At 42.7% G+C, this 20860-nt stretch overlaps 1 protein-coding gene across 2 annotated transcripts; it reads right to left on the bottom strand.

Moving 5' to 3' along the window:
• Window positions 1-665: 665 nt before the first annotated feature.
• Window positions 666-19644, bottom strand: LOC106613796 (mesoderm induction early response protein 2). 2 transcript variants are annotated; one of them, XM_014216413.2, is made up of 13 exons: window positions 19148-19629; window positions 16876-17026; window positions 13808-13933; window positions 11060-11174; window positions 10129-10232; window positions 9948-10017; window positions 9674-9825; window positions 8651-8732; window positions 7480-7574; window positions 7093-7223; window positions 4831-4940; window positions 4280-4377; window positions 2583-2840 (listed from the first exon to the last, which is right to left on the bottom strand). In XM_014216413.2, the coding sequence occupies exons 2-12, from the start codon at window positions 16900-16902 to the stop codon at window positions 4322-4324; spliced, it is 1068 nt and encodes a 355-aa protein (XP_014071888.1). In that variant the 5' UTR covers window positions 16903-17026; window positions 19148-19629; the 3' UTR covers window positions 2583-2840; window positions 4280-4321. The 2 variants fall into 2 exon arrangements, with proteins under 2 accessions (XP_014071887.1, XP_014071888.1); XM_014216412.2 differs by lacking the exon at window positions 4280-4377 and having other exon boundaries at window positions 666-2840; window positions 19148-19644.
• Between the last annotated feature and the right edge of the window lie 1216 nt (window positions 19645-20860).

The raw sequence follows: 20860 nt of genomic DNA, 5'->3' as shown, positions 1-20860 counted from the left end.
ATCCTGTAGTAGCCTCTCAGATCACATTAGAAAAACAATGTATGGCAATTAGTGGATGCCATATCCCTCCCGCATTTCCTAATGAATGGTTATCACTCCTTGCTAGTGTTCACCCGTCAGTCACTTAGTCACTTTCCAAGGAATTAAGAATAATTCCTGAGTTTACCTTTGAGGAAGTAAGCCTGTAATTTCTTGCTCTCTGTTGCATCAGTTCAAATAAACCAGACCCTGATTCAAAATAATGTAATGCAGAAATGTACAGAATATCCAGTTGAATTTGAAGCCTGGTTATACTGTAGGCATAGTGTAAGGCCATTACATGAGTACTGTGGAGATTTGTTTGGGTATGTGTTATTCTGCTACTGGGTTATTCAGTGTGAATTCTGGGTTAACCAAGTTTCTGAATAACTACAGATCTCCACAATGCCGTGGGTTATTCAGCTACTATACTGGCACCACCCAATCACAGGATATGTAAAAACATTTTGGTACAATCTTGGTTAGCCCAGAATTAAAATCTTGCATAATTCGGTCAGATACATAGTCTGTCCACAAGAGATTCAGGTGGGTACAATGTTGTTGGAAATTGAATTAAAGTACAAAACAGATTTGCACACAAGACTAAGATTCAAGTACTGGTGTGTGTATGTGTGCAATGACTTTCATTAATTGTCAACATTTTTAATATATTTTGTTTGTACTTTTTTTTACAAAATATTATAATTACAAACCAATATAAACAGAAGCAGTAGGATATAAATGCTAAAAAAAAGAATAAACAAAAGGCAGTGTTTCTACTCCCCTTCCTGTCCTGATAGTCAACGTCCAGAATCTCCTGTAAACGGTTGAACAAAAACAAACAGATCTAGAACAGCTCAGGTCAGAGCAGGGAGTAGAGGGAAAACCCCACCTATAAAAATAGAAAATGGGGAATAAATAAAGAAATTGAGTTTTCCTGCCGTCGGGACAGAGAGCATAGGGGACAGATTCTCTCCCCCTGAGCAGGGGGAACAAAGCAGGCAGGCAGGCTCTCTTCAGACTAGGCGACAGCCAAGGTCCTCTAGTGGCAGAATACAGTACAGCATCAGTGAAACCTGGGGTCTGTTCAGGAGGGTGCAACGGTACAGAATAAGCAAGCGTGTTAGCTCTGTATATCACATTCTCCATCTGCAACGTTCATAACCTTTCACCCTTCTGAACACACCCCCTTTGGGTCGATGTCCTTCAATGCCTTTGGGCTTTTTCCATGACTGTTATCCACAAGGTCGGATGGGTGGTTAAGGGCAATATTCAAACCTTAAATCACACAAAAACTGGAGTTGAGAGACAGGGAAGAAGCCAGAGGCTACAGTACCTGTGTATTCAGTGACTTACCTACAGTAGCATGTACAATAATGCGCAAAACACAGGCTAACGTGCCTACCGTGGTTGTCAGGCAATTGTGGGAGTTTGGTACTGTACAAGACCTTTAAACGTCAACATAAACTGGAAAGAGAGAACACAAGGACTCCCATCACAAACTCAGGTTCCTTATTGCAAACCTGCCAATGAATACCTGAACAACTGGGAACAAAGAACAATAAAATAAAAACATTGTGACAATCTCAAAAGCATAGTTTCATGGTATTCCTATACAGATCTTTCCTCTTAAACGTACTGCATACAAAACCTTCAGTTTCAGTTGTAGATGTTCAAGAGAGGTGGAAGCTCTCACAGTGAACCAGGGAGGCAGATCCTACCTAAGAGGTCCACAGTCAGAGTTGTGATAAGTCATACAAGTGCAGACTGAACCCTGCTTGTAAAAACAACCTTATCAGAACTGATATAGAGGGAGAACATCTCTTGTGGACATCTGCTATAATACAGCATCAAGGACTCCAGGTCATGTTGTCTGTCTGCTGCTCACTGTTCCCAGTAAATGTTGGGAAATCAGTGAGGGAGGTTAAATCACAGTCTCTAGTTCTGCTCTGGACGAGGCCACTGCAACAAACATCAGGCTAAATGTTTTGGCCTTGGAGCCATCAACGAGCCCACCAGCTTTTCCAGTCCCAACATTATATCTAAGAATTCTCTAAGAACTGGGAACGTCTCGGTAGAACTACTGCCCTTCCAGAATAGACAGGTAGGTAAGCCATTGTGCTTGTGAGCAGTGGGTGTCCCCTAGTAAACACTCTGATACAGGTAGGCCTATCTCCCACGCAAAAAGACAGTTTCTCTCCTGGGGAGCTTCACACCATCACATGGATGACCTCTGGTCCAAGTTAGCTTCAACTGGCAGTACTTAGAAGTACAAACAACCCAGGCATTATTGGAATGTTCTCCAGGGTAAAGACACCCTTCTTCCTCCCCTCACTGGGTGAGAGAGCGGGAGTGCTGGACGGGAGGGGGGCACAGGGCCGAGGGACACAGGTAACTGCTGATGGCCCCAAAGTCAGAAGTGACAGAGGAGGATGGGGCAATGGCAGGCAAGGGTGGGGGCTGGGGGACGGAGGGCAGGGAGAAGTCCACCTGCAGCCTCTGAGAGGCCCCACCCTCTGGCCCCATGGACAGGCCGTCTGGAAGGAAGGGCCCCAGCTGCAGCTGGTAGAAGCCAGAACCCAGGAGATGAGGCTCTGCTGAGGAGGATGTGGGGCTGCCGCAGGGCCGGGGGGAGGGGTGGAGCTGGGCAGGGGGAGAGGTGGGACAGCGGCCTTGGCTATGACAGTTCAGAGAGGGATCCTCCTGCAGGTCCCTCAGAGAGGGGAGTGGAGATAAGTGGCTGAACAGCTGCTCCCTCTGTGGGCTTGGGCTGGGACAAGGAGCACCACACAGCTCCAACACCTCCGTCTGCAATTCAGCATCTAGACAAGGAGAGAAGAATTACAAAGAGGGACTTGAACAAGCACTACCTCAATGGTAACTGACAGAGTCATCATTGACATTGACATTGGGCAGTGGTTCCCTTTTTTCTCTCCTTAACGTTACAATCAGCTCTATACAAAATCTTACTTACAGACAAAGTACAATTTAACAAAGCTGGTAAACATGGTAAGATAATTAGAATATAATTATAAAAATAATGTAAATAAACTCATCAATCATTTTACTCATCAATCATTTTAGGTTACAATTCAGAAAGTATTGAGAGGAAGCCAATACAACATTTCTAAAATGCTAAGCCTCCAATAAAATAATTTTCATGAGCCCTGAGATTTGATTATGGTTTAGTATTTTATATTTCATACTTTCAACTTCCTGGCCTGAGAATCATAATGCCCTCAAAAGTATTTTGGAAAAGACCCTCTAGTTCTGACCACATGAAACTTGACCTCATATCAAAAAAAGACACTAACCTGTCTGGTTAGAGTCTTTACCTGGTGGCCCTGCCTGGCTAGAGTCTTTACCTGGTGGTCCTGTCTGGTTAGAGTCTTTACCTGGTGGCCCTGCCTGGTTAGAGTCTTTACCTGGTGGTCCTGTCTGGTTAGAGTCTTTACCTGGTGGCCCTGCCTGGTTAGAGTCTTTACCTGGTGGCCCTGCCTGGTTAGAGTCTTTACCTGGTGGCCCTGCCTGGTTAGAGTCTTTACCTGGTGGCCCTGCCTGATTAGAGTCTTTACCTGGTGGCCCTGCCTGGTTAGTGTCTTTACCTGGTGGCCCTGTCTGGTTAGAGTCTTTACCTGGTGGCCCTGCCTGGTTAGAGTCTTTACCTGGTGGCCCTGCCTGGTTAGAGTCTTTACCTGGTGGCCCTGCCTGGTTAGTGTCTTTACCTGGTGGCCCTGCCTGGTTAGAGTCTTTACCTGGTGGCCCTGCCTGGTTAGAGTCTTTACCTGGTGGCCCTGCCTGGTTAGAGTCTTTACCTGGTGGCCCTGTCTGGTTAGAGTCTTTACCTGGTGGACCTGCCTGGTTAGTGTCTTTAACTGGTGGCCCTGCCTGGTTAGTCTTTACCTGGTGGCCCTGCCTGGTTAGAGTCTACCTGGTGGCCCTGCCTGGTTAGAGTCTTTACCTGGTGGCCCTGCCTGATTAGAGTCTTTACCTGGTGGCCCTGCCTGGTTAGTGTCTTTACCTGGTGGCCCTGCCTGGTTAGAGTCTTTACCTGGTGGCCCTGTCTGATTAGAGTCTTTACCTGGTGGCCCTGTCTGATTAGAGTCTTTACCTGGTGGCCCTGTCTGATTAGAGTCTTTACCTGGTGGCCCTGCCTGATTAGAGTCTTTACCTGGTGGTCCTGTCTGATTAGAGTCTTTACCTGGTGGCCCTGCCTGATTAGAGTCTTTACCTGGTGGCCCTGCCTGATTAGAGTCTTTACCTGGTGGCCCTGCCTGATTAGAGTGGCCTGTGTGTAGTGAGCTCAGGGCTTTAAGAGAAAGCGGGGCGTTCGTCTGCGACGGGGTCGGCCCTCCTCCTCTGCAACGCCATGTCAACGCACATGTAGAAACACCACAGACAAACACACACAAAGCAATGGGAAAACAGACACATAAAACAATACATAAAATGCTTTAAATCATATGTTAATAAACACAACCCATCAAACAGACAAATAATATAATCAAGAAAATAAATGATAAGACTCAAGTAATAAAGACAGAGACAGGTGGATATGGGGTGATTTGGCATGACATATCTTTGAAATGGTACAGCAAGTGGGTGGATGCCTGCGACTTCAGAGGAGAGGGCATACAACTATCACTTATGGTTCTAGCTAACTCTTATGACCTCAGTCCTTCAAACAAGCTGTAGTGTTTGTGGTCTGTCGGTCTCAGTAAAATGATCTGGGGCAGGAATCAGGGCCAGGGCTGAGGTGTAGGACTGGGGCTGGGACTAAGGCTGGGGCTAAGGCTAGGAACCAGGGGTTACCTTGCTTGTCCAGGTCCATGACTGGTGGGGGTGAGTGGGGCTCAATCTGGGAGCACCCCTCCATCTCCCCAACCTCTCCATCCTGCTCTCCATCCTGCTCTCCATCCTCCCTGGAAGACAACACAGTAGGAAACTTGTGTGAACAGGTCCAACTGCACATGAGCTTGTCCAAGAAGAACATTCATTTCTGTTTTGAGTTTCAAACTCCCAGCATGATATCAACTAAACATTAAACAAATCTCTGGTCTGAAAACAATGACAATTGGGAGGTTATATTGTTTACTTGTCTCTACACCTGTTATTTACATGCAGCTTTCCTGTTCTGATAAAGATGATGCTGTCACATTCCCATCATGGTAAAGATATGTCTGCTGTGTCCACACTGTGTCCACATTTCCTTTTCCTACACCATATTTAAATAATATATTCTGAGAACAATGTCATGCCAAGGAGAAGATCATTACAACAACAACATGATGGGGGCATGTGCTAATTTAGCTGGCATTTAAATGCAGCTTGAGTGTCAAGTCTAGAAAGCAGGGATACAAACTGGTGAGGGCCCAAAAAGGTGACACTTTTTCTTTTTTGCACTGAATCATGCAAAAAAATCCTTGCCAGGGGGAAATGCAGGTTTTAACTAATTAAACAAAGAATATGATCTACATGATCAGTCTCTGTGTGTGAAATAAAAAGTGGTTAATGTGAACCTAACTCAGCTAAAAATGCAAAGGAAGCATTTCAATGATATGTGTTGCCTAGATTTTACTGCAAATGACACTCAAGTCTTGAGAAAAAAAACAATACACTAATATTGCAGTTAGCCATGACAGCCTCTATATTGGAACGCTTGTGACCACACACATAAATATTGCACTTGGGAAAAAAACATCTTAAGTAGAAATAGAATGAAACAAACAGGCATTCTATTTTTTGCTCTATTATAGTGGCCAGTATAGTAGACATCGATCAAGTGCACAAGCCAACATGTGTGCAAAAATAACATTCACCATGTAAAACATTTTAATAATCGCGCCTCACTCACACACAAGTGTTACTGTCAAGTTCAACACAACAAAAGCAATATCTTTGGGCTACACTGCATATTACTACATTGTACACTTACTGCCTGTGGACATCTGTTCTACAATGTGCCAGCAGAGCATGATACCATGTGTTGGTATAATTGATCTCTTTCAGGCAGAGTATACCTGGCATACCCCTTTTTATCCACTGTATTGAAAAAGTGAGAAAGAGGGAAAGTGTGTGGTGTTCCTTTCACCTCTATAGTAGCATCCAGTTTAAGCCAGGGCCAGCTCCAGCAACACTTAACTGTTTAACAAGCGCCTCATTTTCACCTAATTCTCTCATTCTGAAAAATTAACCACATAACTTACTGTAGAGGGAAAACATTAGTTCACACAGATAGTAGTTAGTTCGTTAGCTAGTTAACGTTAACATTTCATACAGATTGCCAGGGTCCAGTAAGTAACTAACGCGTTATAACTTGAGGAACGGCAAAGAGTCGTATAACGTTAACGTTACCAGTTAATACTATAGAGAATTGGTTAGGTTACTAACATTAGCTCATCTGATGTTGTAACGTTAGCTGTCTGACTTTTTTAGCCAGCTAATTTTCACACCATAAACTAAATTATTTGATCAGTTCAGTTGGCTAATGTTGCTCAACATTTATCTGGCTAGCTAACGGATAATTCGACCCAGCTAGCAAGATCCTTAACAATGCTAACAATACTTGTTCCACCACACTTTCTCCCTCATCTCAAACTTTCCAAATGACAGTTTTCGGTTACAGCTCATGAAGTACGCTTCATCACCTTCTCACCCCCGTCTCCGTCGTCAGGCTTCTCACCTACCTCTTCGTTATAGTTCAGGGGACCCGCTGCTGTAAATGAACAGTCAAACTGCCTTCCATGGCTCTTTCCAGAGCACACGCTGACGCTGTAACTAGCACATTGGTCGTATCTTCTCTCTTCAGTCTTGTCCTGCATTCTGTTGTTATGTGAATGATTGGCTGAGCCTTGGATACAGCCAGTACTGCTCCAAACGCGCATCACTCGTTCACATACAGCCAGTAGTCATCCAAACCACCCCTCACCCAAACTTTTCTCATCGGATCTACACAAATCACGTAGGTCAACTATTTTGGATTCAAAACGGTGAATTCTGCTGAAAGGTGACTAGTTTGCATCCCTGAGAAAGGGTCATTGAGATAGACCGTCTCATATCTGCAGTGCTACTTACATGTTCCCTGACTGCAGACTGTACTTCTTGCGACCCAGCTTGGTGGTCTGCTGGGTAAAGTACTCATGGCGGTCCGACTTCTTCCACATGTAGTAATACTCCACACACTCCCCCACCGACCGTGTGCGTACCTGACATGTAAACACAGTGTGGTTTACTGTTTGCTGCAGTATGGAGATGAGTTGTGTGAGTTTCCTGTCTGATCAATGCAGACAAGCAGGTTTGTTCAGCTATGCCTCAGGTTATGATGAAGCAGCGGTCAACATTTGCATTTAAGGGGTAATGTATGATACCAGTCAATGTCATGACTGAAAAACAGAGAATTTCAGATTTGTAGCAAATCAGGTTCTCCCCAAACCTGACGATGGAAGTTTCTGTTCTGCTCACCTTATTGGCCTGAATGAGGTGGAAGTTCTTCCCATGAACTCGATAGCCATGTTCAAAGTTTCGACACTCCTCCTCGCTCCAGGCACACAGCTCCTCTACACAGAAGACAACAGCAGTTAGGTGGGAATATACCCTAAAAGCAGACTTGAATTATTTGTAACTCATATTGCAGCCATATTACAGTAACTCACCATGTCAAGATGATAACTGTAAATCCATTCACCCCATAAGCGCCACAAAGTTTGAATGCAATGATTTCCATTATCTATATAATAATACCCAAGACAATGAATCATTTGTCAGCCTACACTGGAGCTGGCACAATTGGCTACATTTTCACCTACACTCCCAGCTTGGATGTGCACAACGGAAATGCAAGATCAAAAACATTTTATAGCCTTAGTCAAGATGACAGACCATGGCCCATATTCAAAAAGGGTTTCAGGGTAGGACTGCTGATACGAATAAGATATAAGACTCTTTGTGAATATAGCCCCGAGATTTAGCCTAAATATTTGACCTAGGCCATTATATAGAATGAGTGTATTTTCAAGTTGTTGGTAACATGGGTTCATGTTAGGTCTATCAAATAATTGCATTTCCAAGGGAAAGCAGAGGAAGTTCCAAAGATACCAAAGAAGTCCCGTGTGGCTCAGTTGGTAGAGCATGGTGTTTGCAACGCCAGGGTTGTGGGTTCGATTCCCACGGGGAACAGTAGAGGAAAAAAAAATAATAATGTATGAAATGTATGCATTCACTACTGTAAGTCGCTCTGGATAAGAGCGTCTGCTAAATGACTAAAATGTCATGTAAATGTAAGTTCCATGATCCCACAAAAAATTTGGGACATCTTTTTAAATGCTCTGAAATTGAAAATACTAGTAGCATCCAGGGACTAAACAGCTGGAGAGCATTAACAACACATTTTTGATTTACAGGGGTGGTTATTGAGTTGAAGGATCTTCATTCAACTCAATACAATTTTGTTTATGAGGACCAACCACCACCACCCCAACCAAAATTGTATTGAGTTGAATTAATTAATCAATTGCTTCCACTAGTGAGTTATTATTGATATTAGTTTATAGAGTTGTTGTTACTAGTAAAGTATTGCAGTAAGATGCCAATACACACTAGACAGCAGTAGTAAATGTGTAGTGAAAGGTCTTACCGCTGAATACTTTCACATTAAAGCGCAGTCGCCTCAGTGCCTCCTCTGCATTGAAGCTGCATTTCACCAGCTCATACAGAGCCTGAGGGAAAGACAAAAAAGGGGAAACAGTTGTGACTGAAATCTGTGACCTCGACCACAATGTGAATTGTGTAGAAGTCACTCAACATTCAAACAAAGGTAATTGGCCAACAAACGTATACTGGACAAAAATATAAACACAACATGTAAAGTGTTGGTCCCATGTTTCATGAGCTAAAATAAAAGATCACAGAAATGTTTCATACAGACAAAAAGCTTATTTCTCAAAAATGTTGTGCACAAATTTTTAACATCCCCGTTAAGTGTGCATTTCTCCTTTGCCAAGATATGCCACACCTGTCAGGTGGATGGATTATCAAGAAGCTGATTAAACAGCATGATCATTACACAGGTGCACCTTGTCCTGGGGACAATAAAAAGCCACTCTAAAATGAGCAGTTTTCTCACACAATACAATTCCACAAATGTTTAAAGTTTTGAGGGAGCGTACAATTGGCGTCCACCAGAGCTGTTGCCAGACAATTTAATGTTAATTTCTCTACCATAAGCCGCCTTCAATGTTGTTTTAGAGAATTTGTCAGTGCGTCCAACCTGCCTCACAACCGCAAACCACATGTAACCACACCAGCCCAGGACCTCCACATCCAGCTTTTTCACCTGCGGGATCATCCGAGACCAGCCACTCGGACAGCTGATGAAACTTAGGAGTATTCTGTCTGTAATAAAGCCCTTTTGCGGGGAAAATATTATTCTGATTGGCTGGGCCTGGGAGGGCATAGCAGCAGCGCCCCTGCCCAGTCATGTGAAATCCATAGATTAGGGCCTAATGAATTTATTTCAATTGACTGACTTCTTTATGAACTGTAACTCAGTAAAATAATTGAAATTCTTGCATGTTGCGTTCATATTTTTGTTCAGTATAGCTCTAGCCCCACTAAGTCCCACTCTGTTCCTGCTTTAGCCCCCAACCCGCTACAGTACCTGATCATTGTCTTTGATTATGTCCCCAGTGATAAGGGTGTCTTTAGCGCCCTGCTGGCCTCCCCATCTCTGGGCACTCAGTAAGAACTCCTCTACAGCCTGGCCTGACAGCATGTCTGGGGTCCACAGGAGCTGGTCCTCATTCTCATAGACTGGGAGCAGGAGATGGAGAGACACAGGTAAAAGGATGTTTGTGAGATGGAGGCGAATCAAAAAGTGTCAACACACTAATCCAAAATATGCACTGATTCTGAAAGGGGAAATTTGGGGTTACCTCTCTCCTGGTCTGAGTATAGGCTGAGAGTAGGGATTTTGGCTTGGTACATTGAGCCCACCATGATGTCCTGGTAAAAGAACAACCACAGTTTCAGTCACACAGACAACAGGTTTTTATATTTACCTAAAGAGTAATCGTAGGGGATTTGAGCGCTGTTCAGTGGGCCCCAGTATCTCACCTTGCGTCCATCATTGGAGGGAATGGAGGTGTCGTCATCATTGTCTGAATCTTCTTCTGAGGTGCTGACTAAAGTGCCTTTGTCTCCACTTGCCAGGGAATGGGCTGGAGAACAAAAATGGGAACATTTGTTACGGAAAAAGTATCCAAATGTCATACTTGAGTAAAAGTAAATACACCTTAATAGAAAATGATTCAAGTAAAAGTGAGTCACTCAGTGAAATACTACTTGAGTAAAAGTCTAAAAGTATTTGGTTTTAAACATACGTAAGTACCAAAAGTAAAAGTATAAATCACATCAAATTCCTTATATTAAGCAAACCAGGCAGCATCATTTTCTTGTGTTTTTAATTTGCTGATAGCCAGGGGCACACTCCAACATAATTTACAAACAAAGCATGTGTGTTTAGTGAGTCAGCCAGATCAGAGGCAGTAGGGAAGATCAGGGATGTTCTTTTGATAAATGTGTGAATTGAACCATTTTCCTCGCCAGCTAATCAGTCAAAATGTAACAAGTACTTTTGGGTGTCAGGGGGAAAAGTACATTATTTTCTTTAGGAATGTAGTGAAGTAAAAGTAAAAATTTGTCCAAAATATAAATAGTAAAGTAATGTACAGATACCCCCAAAAAACTTAAGTAGTACTTTAAAGTATTTTTACTTGAATACTTTACACCACTGCCAATATGTAGCATTCTCATAATACTACCCAATAACACCTTCCCGGTACAACAAATCAGTCTTGCCATAAAAGAGCACTCGGACCATTTAAAAAAATATATTGATGTCATATGACAGGAAGGGGATTCTCCTGAGTGGTGGGCTGGGTGGGTGGAGGTCTGTTAATGGAAAGTGGTAGCTGTGCTGGGAAGGGAGGAAGTGTGTCATACCCATTATATAGTATGATACTGTATATGACATCATTGGTTGTACCTCTTAGGTGGCGGCGGAGGAGGTCGGAGGCATGGGAGGTGACAGAGGGAGTGAGGTCGTCAGCTGATGACTCCTCTTCATCCTCTCCTGAGAACAGATCCTTAGCTATCTGGTCCTGGAAGAATGGAACAGTCCATTACTGTCTCAATGGAACAGTCCACTACCTTCTCTCAGCATCACACACAGTAAAGTAAATGGCATTTATGATATATGAAAGTGATTCTGTAATTGTCATGTTTTCTGAGTGTTTATAGACAAGACAGGCCATCAAGAGGCAATCTTAATTAATTTATTTACGGACCAAGTCATAATTATCCATGAAAGAATCAATAGACATCATGTCAATGCCAAAACATGTATCATGCAATGCTTTTGAATGCAGGAGTACACAGCTCCACGACAATTACAGCTGGCTGGTGTGCTTACAGACATATTCAATCAATCCTTATCCCAGTCTGCTGTCCCCACATGCTTCAAGAGGGCCACCATTGTTCCTGTTCCCAAGAAAGCTAAGGTAACTGAGGTAAATGACTATCGCCCCATAGCACTCACTTCCGTCATCATGAAGTGCTTTGAGAGACTAGTCAAGGATCATATCACCTCCACCCTACCTGACACCCTAGACCCACTCCAATTTGCTTACCGACCCAATAGGTCCACAGACGACGCAATCGCCATCACACTGCACACTGCCCTAACCCATCTGGACAAGAGGAATACCTATGTAAGAATGCTGTTCATCGATTACAGCTCAGCATTTAACACCATAGTACCCTCCAAACTCGTCATTAAGCTCGAGACCCTGGGTCTCGACCCCGCCCTGTGCAACTGGGTCCTGGACTTCATGACGGGCTGCCCCCAGGTGGTGAGGGTAGGTAACAACATCTCCACCCCGCAGATCCTCAACACTGGGTCCCCACAAGGGTGCGTTCTCAGCCCTCTTCTGTACTCCCTGTTCACCCATGACTGCGTGGCCATGCACGCCTCCAACTCAATCATCAAGTTTGCAGACGACACTACAGTGGTAGGCTTGATTACCAACAACGACGAGACAGCCTACAGGGAGGAGGTGAGAGCCCTCGGAGTGTGGTGTCAGGAAAATAACCTCGCACTCAATGTCAACAAAACAAAGGAGATGATCGTGGACTTCAGGAAACAGCAGAGGGAGCACCCCCCTATCCACATCGATGGGACAGTAGTGGAGAGGGTGGAGAGTTTTAAGTTCCTCGGCGTACACATCACGGACAAACTGAAATGGTCCACCCACACAGACAGCGTGGTGAAGAAGGCGCAGCAGCGCCTCTTCAACCTCAGGAGGCTGAAGAAATTTGGCTTGTCACCAAAAACACTCACAAACTTTTACAGATGCACAATCGAGAGCATCCTGTCGGGCTGTATCACCGCCTGGTACGGCAGCTGCTCCGCCCATAACCGGAAGGCTCTCCAGAGGGTAGTGAGGTCTGCACAACGCATCACCGGGTGCAAACTACCTGCCCTCCAGGAAACCTACACCACCCGATGTCACAGGAAGGCCAAAAAGATCATCAAGGACAACAACCACCCGAGCCACTGCCTGTTCACCCCGCTATCATCCAGAAGGCGAGGTCAGTACAGATGCATCAAAGCTGGGACCGAGAGACTGAAAAACAGCTTCTATCTCAAGGCCATCAGACTGTTAAACAGCCATCACTAACATTGAGTGGCTGCTGCCAACATACTGATTCATTTAAAAAAAAAAAAAAAGAGCAGACGCTCTTATCCAGAGCGACTTACAGTAGTGAATGCATACATTTCATACATATTATTATTATTTATTTTTTTCGTACTGGCCCCCCGTGGGAATCGAACCCACTACCCTGGCGTTGCAAACACCATGCTGGCGTTGCAAACACCATGCTCTACCAACTGAGCCACAGGGAAGCCACTTTAAAAATGGGAAAATTTATGTAATCAATTTATCACTTGCCACTTTATATTATTTATATTAGATAATGTTTACATACCTACATTATTCATCTCATATGTATATACTGTACGCCATACCATCTACTGCATCTTGATGTAATTAGATGTATCACTAGCCACTTTAAACAATGCCACTTGATATAATGTTTTCATAACCTACATTACTCATCTCATATGTATATACTGTACTCTATACCATCTACTGCATCTTGCCATCCTGATGTAATGTATCACCTTAAACAATGCTGCTTTATATGTTTTCATACCCTACAATACTCATCTCATATGTATATACTCTACTCCATACCATCTATTACATCTTACCTATGCCATTGGGCTATCACTCATTTATATATTTTTATGTACATATTCGTATTCATTCCTTTACACTTGTGTGTACAAGGTAGTTGTTGTGGAATTGGTAGATTACTTGTTAGATATTACTGCATGGTCGGAACTAGAAGCACAAGCATTTTGCTACACTTGCATTAACACCTGCTAACCATGTGTATGTGACAAATACATTTGATTTGATTTGATTTACAGCATACTCTATGCTGGTTTTCCACCTTGCCTTTTAACTATTGATTGATTTCTGCCTGGAAAACTAGGTAGGTGCACCAATAACCAATTACTAACAAATTAATCAATGAAGTACTAAGAAGAAACAAAAACTGTCTGGACTGTGGAATTTGAGGGACTCGGCACCCTTGTTCTGATGCTTTTTCTGGCTGTGTTTTCAGTTATCTGTCTCAGCTATGTCTAGGTATACCCAGGTCTCACCTTGTCCAGTGTCATGTCAGGCAGACTGGCTGACAGCTCATTGGGCTCCCTGTCCTGCTGTAGGAGGGGGTCAGACACCTCATAGCCATACAGCGCCAGCAGCTCCTCCAGGGGCATCTCACTGCCCTATACAGAGAAAAAGGGGGACAGAGAGAGAGAGTGATCGCTCTGGGTCAATGTGGGATTGGGCGATATAATTTAGAATTATGGAATAATTGATAATCTATTACATAGAATAATGTTATTCCCTACTGGTCTGGAGGGGTGCAGTGTGGTCAGGCTTTTGAACCTAGTTGGTTTAGCCACGGAAAAAATACAGGAACCTTCCCGCTAGCCATGATTGACTGAGGTAATGGCTGGGCTGGACATGTCGAGAGATGAGCTCGGATTGGTCTGTCATGTAGCACGCTTCTGTCTATAACATGAGCTGCTCAGCATGTGTAGGTAATCCTTTATAATTCTGCTTTTAAAAAAAAGAAATCACGAAGAACTGCAAAAGTGTTGCTAATTTTCAGGGGGACCGAGTTTTGAAATCAGTGGAATGTCCGGTGGAAGCAGAGTATGATAGCTAAGGAGATGGAGAAAATTCTGCCGTTTCATTGCAAATATGCAGAGGGAGTCGAAAAGAGAACACACTGTTGTATAAAACACCTGTCTCAGGATTACATCTTCAAACTAAGGGCAACCATGGCATCTGTGACAGAAAGGGAAAATCGTTGAACCATGTATACAGGTAAGAGAGTCTAGCTAGCTACATTTTAAGATATTCTGTATTTCTAATTTGTCAGAAAGTTGTTTTCATTGTTAGGTAAACTGCACTGTTAGCTAGCTAGCTAACGTTACATGTATGATCTGTGTAGTAATATTATTTATTTGTCAGAGCCATATTATTATTTGTCAGAGCCATTTGCATTGCTAGTTATAGCCTAATGTTAGCTAGCTAGCTAACATTGAACCTAGTTGGTTAGTTTTAGCTACCTGCAGATTCATGCTGGGTAGTAACGTTATGAATTGGGATTATGGTTAATTGTTAAGCTAGCTAGCTACATGTCTTAACAAAAGACTCCACTATGCAAGTAACCATTTCACTGTACCGTTTACACCTTCTGTATCCTGTGCATGTGACAAATAAACTTTGATTTTATTTGACAGTGTGTGTTTACCAGAGACAGTAATGTGAAGAACAACATGACCTGCACCAAAGTCAAATTAGGATATAACGTTAGGCCAACGAGACAGAGTCCAAGTTCTAAAATTCTCCGGTAGAATGCCGTGCTTTTATTTTGTCACACTAACAACCATAACCTATTTTCTGTAATTAGCTCGCCATTAACTTGTAAATATTGATATTGTTGTGAGTTTATTTTTCTGTAATAATTCATACAAATTGTCTAAATTTAAGACGTTGTCACCTATATGGTATGGTCATTTGAACTGGCTCTAGCCAGCTAACTTTACAGTAACTAGCTAGCTAACAAACTAGAAACAAACCAAAACATTGTTTAAAAAGTTGCTTTCAGTTGCCTGGTTTGCTAGATTGACATATACTAAATTCATTTTTAAACGGATGGGTTATTCGGTGTAAACATACACCAATTATGCTATATGGACAACCAGGCTGCTGATGTTATGCAGCCTGTCGTTTTTGTGTTTATACTTTTTCATAACGACAAGTTTGATGTCGGACGACAATAGAATGTTCATGATGTCCCTGCGACAACCGTCTACAGACATGTTGATAGACGTAGTATAAACCAGCCTTTAGTCTTGAAATCTTTGGTTGTTTAGTACACTACCGTCATACTCACTCTGTTTAGCATATGGCCTCACATATCAATCCTTAAAGAGATGGTTTGGGCTAAGGCTTAAGAGGGTGTGAACAATGCTGAATGGGTGTAGACAAAGCAGGGCTCTCCAGTAGGTGTACCAAAACATTCAAGGGCCATTTTCTCAAAAGTGGGGTTACAAGTTTATCAACTTTCAAAGCAGAATTACTTTCCCACTGTTCCTCAACTGTAGTCTATGATATACAATTTTCTAGCTCTGAGTCTTTACTTTTATCCAATGTAAAAAAATAACAATTCAAATGTTGCTACATAAGACCGAATCAAGCCGGTCAGTCACATAGGTTATTTTTACATTTTTATATAGGCCTAAATCATAATCATATTGCAGGACATGTCTCTCCTTTTCTGACATGACTGGTTTATTCCCGCTAAACAACAAATATTAGGCTACCATTTATCAATCGTTCATTCAATACTATAGCCAAGCATGCTCGAAAGTAAATAGACTGGTAGCCTATTTAAAATACTTGAAAGTATGTGTAGGCTACAGCATTGTTGTGCGATAGAAGCTGGCCACGCATTCTGCAAGATTGATTGTCCTTTCAAACAATTAAAAAGTAAATGCTACAGCCCACACTTCTATGCAAAATACGAATTGTTCAATATTTTGTTTGTCAATAGATGATTTTGTTTCCTTGGTGTAGGCTCAGAGATTAAATGGGCAACATAGCCCATTTAATCTCTGAGCCTACACCAAGGAAACAAAATCATCTATTGACAAACAAAATATTGAACAATTCGTATTTTGCATAGAAGTGTGGGCTGTAGCATTTACTTTTTAATTGTTTGAAAGGACAATCAATCTTGCAGAATGCGTGGCCAGTGTTTGGCACTCACTATAGGCGGCATGCGTTTTTAGTTTGAAAAAAATCACTGCAAAAGATTAAAACATTTTGCCCACATCTCTACAGAAATGTAATAACATTTGCCATTGCGCTTTCTTTTATCATGGCCCAATTCCAACATCTCCAAATCATACAGCAAATGAGGGTGCTTTTGTTACCATAAAAGGTGAATGGAGGTTGTTTTCCAGGCGGGTTTGTAAATATAGTATGGCTCTGATTTATCAATGAAAACATGCATATATGTTGCGTGCGACAGTTTGATCAGTTTGTTGTGCATGCAAATCCTAGAATCTCCACGTACACCAGAATTTACAGTAGTAAGAATTTAATACACGGTTGACAAATTAAGCCCTTATGCCAGAGGAACTGTACTCACAGTGTGGGGGCGTGCTGCCATCTTCATTGGGTGGCCCCTAGGCTCTTCTCCAGTTCCACTAGGGCCCTGGACTCCTCCTCCGGCCCCTCATAGCCCTGCCTCAGGATCTCCACTAGGCTGCGTCTGTGATCTCCAGAGCCCATCGAACCAGCTAACACACACACACACACAGTTACCATCGTGGAGGATCAAGAGGTGCCTGTTCATCCCATTATAGATCAGCTGACCCTTGGCTTCTTCTGAACAGCCCTTTTTCAACTGAAATTGAGTGCTGATGACTGGTTCTACAGTGGACAGCTGGACACACACACAGACTGAGGAGCAACAGTACAGGTAAAATGTGAGGAGCAACAGTACAGGTATAGTGTGAGGAGCAACAGTACAGGTATAGTGTGAGGAGCAACAGTACAGGTATAGTGTGAGGAGCAACAGTACAGGTATAGTGTGAGGAGCAACAGTACAGGTATAGTGTGAGGAGCAACAGTACAGGTATAGTGTGAGGAGCAACAGTACAGGTATAGTGTGAGGAGCAACAGTACAGGTATAGTGTGAGGAGCAACAGTACAGGTATAATGCCCACAGATATTATGCTTTCTTACTTGTTGAAGCATGTATAAGTCTTTTTCATGTCTGATTATAATGGTATGTCTTAATGTAGCAAATTGTCAATTGTCAACTCAAAATTACTTTTATTTAGTCAGGATCATTATGAGATGATAATAAGACATAAGACCTGTCATACTTGCTTACGACAAGTCCTCAAATGCATTATAGAGCTATAATAAAGCAATAAGGCCCAACGGGGTGTGGTATATTGTCTATATACCACAGCTAAGAGCTGTTCTTATGCACAACGCAACGCAGAGTTTGGCCATATACCACAAACCCCTGACGTGACTTATTGCTATTATAAACTGGTTACCAATGTAATTAGAGCAGTAAAAATAAATGTTGTCATACCCATGGTATACCACGGCTGTCAGCCAAATCAGCATTTAGGGCTCTAACAACCCAGTTTATAATTAAGCAATAAGGCATGGGGGGGGGGTATATGGCCAATATACCACGGCTAAGGGCTGTTCTTATGCACAAAGCATCGCGGAGTGCCTAGACACAGCCCTTAGCTGTAGTATATTGGCCATATACCAAATACCCCAGAGGTGCCTTAATGCTATTATAAACTGGCTACCAATGTAATTAGAGCAGTAAAATTACATGCTTGGTCACACCTGTGGTATATGGTCTGATATACCATGGTTGTCAGCCAATCAGCATTCAGGGCTCGAACCAATAATGCATAGGCCCAACTGTCATATTAAGTAAAGTGTTACCAGTCTTTCTACTTGCCTTACAGCCACTCATGAATTAAAGAACGGTCAAAGTGTATCCAACAGTGGAAACTAATGGTATTACAAAAATGTGACTGTTTGGCCAAAAAGATCATCCATGAAGATAGGACGAGTTGACCTATGACAGTGGTTCCCAAACATCTCCTGTGGGACCCCCAGCCGTTCCACCATGGATTTGATCTATTCCAAAGCTAGCACACCTGATTCAACTTGTCAACTAATCATCAAGGCTTTGACTTGGTCAATCAGGTGAGCTAGTTCAGGGCTACAACAACTTTCAAGAGTTACCTTTGACCTTAAGCAAATAGAGCAGTGGTCTACTTAAAACTCTTGGTCGGATACTCTCACAAACAATACATTAGTGACAGCCTGGTAGCTCTACGTTTATGGCCACTTTGTAAAGCTTGGTCCACTCCACTTTAGGACGCGTTGACCAGGGCCAGGGCGCTTTCCTGTAACTTGGTGCTGAACGTTCCTTCCTCTGACACACGAATGACCCGAGAGAGGAAATAGTTCTAGAGGTTGCGTTTTCACCCGAAAAGACACCAAGAGAGTATCTGAAATAAGTCGGACTTCTCTCAAAGTTTGCAGTCAAAATGCCTTGCTATAACGGAGCACACCTGGACCACTTCTTCTGCACCACCGTCCAGCCGGTCTCCCATTGTTTTCTATAGCGCACGATCTGGCAAATTGGGAATGGCTTTTTAACGCGAAGAACGCGGAGAGGCGAGACGGACAAAATACCCCCATTTTACTTCGTTAGTTATCAACCCATGGCTAGCTAACTCATATCCCTGCGTAACCCGTTGATACGATTGCCAACATCGATATCTGCCGTCTAGGATGACAGAGGCTCTCAAATGCGGAGCTGTTTCAAAATCATTAGTCCTCATGTTCCTCCCCAAGCCTTTTTGCTCACTTACCTCCGCCATTCCGTTTCTGCGCAGGCTGAGGAATGCCCGGATGTTGTAGAGCTATGGCTCTAGTCTAGCCTATGTACAGCCAGTCGCCGAGCCTCAGCAACAGCAGACCTATTTTATTGCTGCAACGTTTCAGCAACCGCGATGACAGTAAACTACATGAAAAAATAAAGAAATGAGACAGTACCCCGTGTACTATTCAGACAGACGTCTGGTATTGTTACAAGCGTTCATAAACTTGACATCCCTCTTGCTGAAAATAACGAACAAAGCACAATGATTGCAGTTCAGATGTTTGTAAAGTAGTCCTTTGAAATTGATATCACATGTTTGTTCACCTATGACCCTGAATAGCCAATGTAGCCAATCTGATTATCATGGGCTATATTTTCCCAATAATTGAATTGACAGTCATCTAGTTTAGTAAAGAATTATGGTCTACCCATGTGAGTAGGCTCCAGTAGGCTTGTACCCTACTTTGGCAGACAAGCTATAAGGAACATCATGGTCACTCTAGATAGCAGAAAAAGACAACAGACAAAATACAACTTTGTTTGACTCCCACATAAATGTTTCCTAGAGTGTGTGTGACCCAATGTTACATAGTCACTGCCTTGATCTCATTGGATGGGAGATGTATACTGTATGAAGGGAGGGGGCAGAAATGGTCAGAACTGATAAAGGTATAAGAGGGAATATGAAGGCTTCCCCAGTCCCCAGTGCTTCCATGAGATAGAGAAAGACAAATACATGTATGTGAATGTATGACATAGCAATATGACCCTTTTATAAGTCCTAAATGGTGACCCTACACAAACTGAGAAAGTGAGAACTGCATTGTGGTGTATATAGAATGACATAGTCAACTAAATAAGATGAGCCAACAGTAACTGAATGACAAGGCTGAAAGTAGACTACTTCAAACAATAATAAATGGAAGGAGGAAGAGCCTATCACAAAGTGTCAACTTACTATGGCCAGTCGGGATCAGACAGGAATCAGCAAGTCAAAAATGACCAGGCAAAACCTTTGCTACATGCCAGAAATAGAGAGGCAACCTGAAGAGAAATATGCTGAGGTAGACACTGTGTTGTACATGCTCTGTAAAGGGGCAAAACTAAACAAAGAGCAATGGGGAGAAAGGAAGGGATTTCAAAGAGAAATAAAGGTGTCCATGAGAATGTATTCTCAATTTGTCTCCTCTTTGTTTTCCTTCAATTTCCTTGTGTGGTCAAAATTCCAGCAGGTATGATAAGAATTCAGTAGCTAAGGAGGAGACAAGGTATTTTCTTCATGTACTGTAATAACTCTATCATTTCAATCATAACTTAGTAAATTGTCTTGCACTCTGTGACAGCCACAGATTGTCATTCTTTGAATGCCTCTGGTATAAGGTACCCTGATGTCCTCTATGTAAGTGTGCTGTGTGGGGCTATGATGAATCTGTATTTGTGTGTGCGTGTGCGTATATGGTGGAGGGCCACGTGCTGTCCTTTGTCACTGTGACAAGTGCTGACATGATAGGTTAAAATGGTTAACAAAGGCAAAACGCAGTGACTACTGTTTTTTTTATTATTGCAAAATCGGACTTCAAAGTATTTTTCTGTCTAGACAGACATACATTTTTCATCAAATCAGAACAAATCAAGCTTCATTTATACAGCACATTTCAGATATGGAATGCAACACAATGTGCTTCACAGGACAAAAACTATA

Source organism: Salmo salar, chromosome ssa10 (genome assembly GCF_905237065.1).
Source record: "Salmo salar chromosome ssa10, Ssal_v3.1, whole genome shotgun sequence".
NCBI lineage: Eukaryota > Metazoa > Chordata > Actinopteri > Salmoniformes > Salmonidae > Salmo > Salmo salar.
This window is presented reverse-complemented; position numbering and strand designations above follow the sequence as displayed.